Source organism: Myotis davidii, unplaced genomic scaffold, assembly GCF_000327345.1.
Source record: "Myotis davidii unplaced genomic scaffold, ASM32734v1 scaffold207, whole genome shotgun sequence".
NCBI lineage: Eukaryota > Metazoa > Chordata > Mammalia > Chiroptera > Vespertilionidae > Myotis > Myotis davidii.
Genome location: NW_006298349.1, coordinates 1284027 through 1285961, shown reverse-complemented (window position 1 = coordinate 1285961; position 1935 = coordinate 1284027). Strand labels below are relative to the sequence as shown.

At 61.3% G+C, this 1935-nt stretch overlaps 1 protein-coding gene across 1 annotated transcript in view; it reads right to left on the bottom strand.

Annotated features, from left to right (window-relative positions):
• The window catches only part of RAI1 (retinoic acid induced 1), a 91066-nt gene that overhangs the window by 32589 nt on the left and 56542 nt on the right, over positions 1-1935 (bottom strand). Inside the window, exons 3-4 of the mRNA XM_006773969.2 lie at positions 968-1159; positions 3-758 (exon numbers count right to left, since the gene is read on the bottom strand). Of these exons, the coding sequence (XP_006774032.1) occupies positions 3-758; positions 968-1143 (932 nt within the window). The 5' untranslated portion in view covers positions 1144-1159. The remainder of the gene's footprint in view (positions 1-2; positions 759-967; positions 1160-1935) is intronic.

Below are 1935 nucleotides of genomic sequence, written 5' to 3'. Positions count from 1 at the left end.
TCTTGGCGGCCTTCCTGTGCGGCGCGGCCCTCGAGAGCAGCAGCTGCTGGACGGTACTGGAGATGCTGGCCACCTGCGAGGTCAGGGCCGTGAGGCTCTGCAGGCTGAGGTCCGACAGCAGGCTCTCGGGGAGCTTGTCCTTCTGCAGCGGCTTGCAGTTGCTGGCCTGCGTGTCCACGGAGCTGGTGGCGTCGGTCGGGGAGGGGTTGAGCAGGGGCATGAAGTGGCTGTGGTCAGCGCCGCCTGCGGGAAAAGGCCCGGCGCCGAGCGGCTGCTGGCTGTAGGGGAAGTTCTCCAGGTTTGGCATCAGCGGTGACGGGGTGGAGCTGTAGGAGGGCGAGCGGCCCAGGGAGCGTGCGGGCGAGTGGCTGGAGCTGGGACTGAAGGTCTGGTAGTACTGCTCCGGGGTCCTGAGGGCCGCCTCTGGCTGGCAGTAGCCCGGGCCTTGCTGCCCATAGTGTTGGTACTTGGCAAGGTTTTGGTAATGGAGGGTTTCCTGAGCGTGGTGTCGGCTCTGAAGGGCTTGCTGCGGCGGCGGCTTCTGCTGGTTGTAGCTGAGGCGGCCAGGCGGATAGGCGTGCAGGTTCTGGGCTCCCTGCCCCGGGGCCAGGCTGGTGCTGGCCGCCAGCGGCCGATCGTGGGGCTGGGCAGGCGGCACTGTGCAGCTTTTAAATGAGTGAGTCCCCTGCCCGCTGCCCTGGCCGGCGGGAGAGTAGGTGGAGGAGGTGGGGAAGGAGGGCGTTGATTTCTTTATAGACCTATTAGTTGTTCAGGACTGTATTGTGTAACTACCACATATTGGTGTGTTTTCTTGTTTTCTCATTGTACTGCTGTCTAGTTTTATACCATTGTGGTGAGAATAAAATAACACTTAGGCTCTAACAAATGTTACTGGTGTTCTTATAAGAAGAGATTAGGACATACAAAGAAAAATATCAGGGATGGAAACAAACAGAAAACGGTTCACATAAGGATACAGCAAGGCGAGCTGTAATAGTCCTTGGCTAGCAGCCTCTGCCGGTCACAGCTCAGCCCGGCCTGGCTCGGCTGCCTGTAGTCCTCCAGGCGCGGTGTCTCCTGTGAGGTCTGCTGGTAGTTCTGTTGTTTGCCATGGAAACCGCACCTTTCTCGGAAAGACTGCATGACTTGGGCTGGTTATCTGCGAAAAGAGAAGGGGGCCGGGGAGGGAAGATAGGCAGGGGGAAAGCAATTCAGATGGGCCATTTCCTTTCACCGCAGAAAACCTGCCTGCCCCCATCACCCAGCCTGCCCTCTCCCCACAGCTCCGAAAGCCCCCTTGCCGGTGCCCCCTCCCCGCCAGCTGCGCACACACGGGGCTCGGTGCAGGGAGGGGCTCTGCCATTCCCACCCCCCTTACCTGCGGCTGAGCCAGGCCAAGTGGCTGCCCTCCAAGGGGGAGAGGGAGGGAGGTGCAAACCCAGCTGCCCTACTCTCCAGGTCACGGGGAGATGGGCCCGGGGCTCCCCATCCTCTCCCCCATCCCTTTCAGCCCTTTCCTGAGCTCCAAATCATTCAGCACAGCAACTCTCCGCCCCCGTCCCCAGGCGCTGGATCCTGGAACCCAGCCTCAGTCTTGCGGGTCAGCAGATCCGGCTGAGCCGGGAACAGGAAGGCCTGCCCTGCTGGAGAAGCTGCTCGCACGGCTACCACACACGCGTGCACACATGCCGCCCATCACTGCCACGCCATCGGGACCCTGCCGTCCTCCTAGCAGACATCCATTAGGGGCCTCTGAGCCACTGTCGGCCCAACACCCCCTCCCGGACTCCCAGGGGCGCAGGACAGGGCCCTGCCTCCTGTTGATGTGACAGGTAGGGAAACAGTGCATGGCTGACAGGGACAGCACCAAGTGCCGTGTGTGTGTGTGTGCCTGTGTGTGTGTGTGTGTGTGTGTGTGTGTGTGTGTGTGTGTGT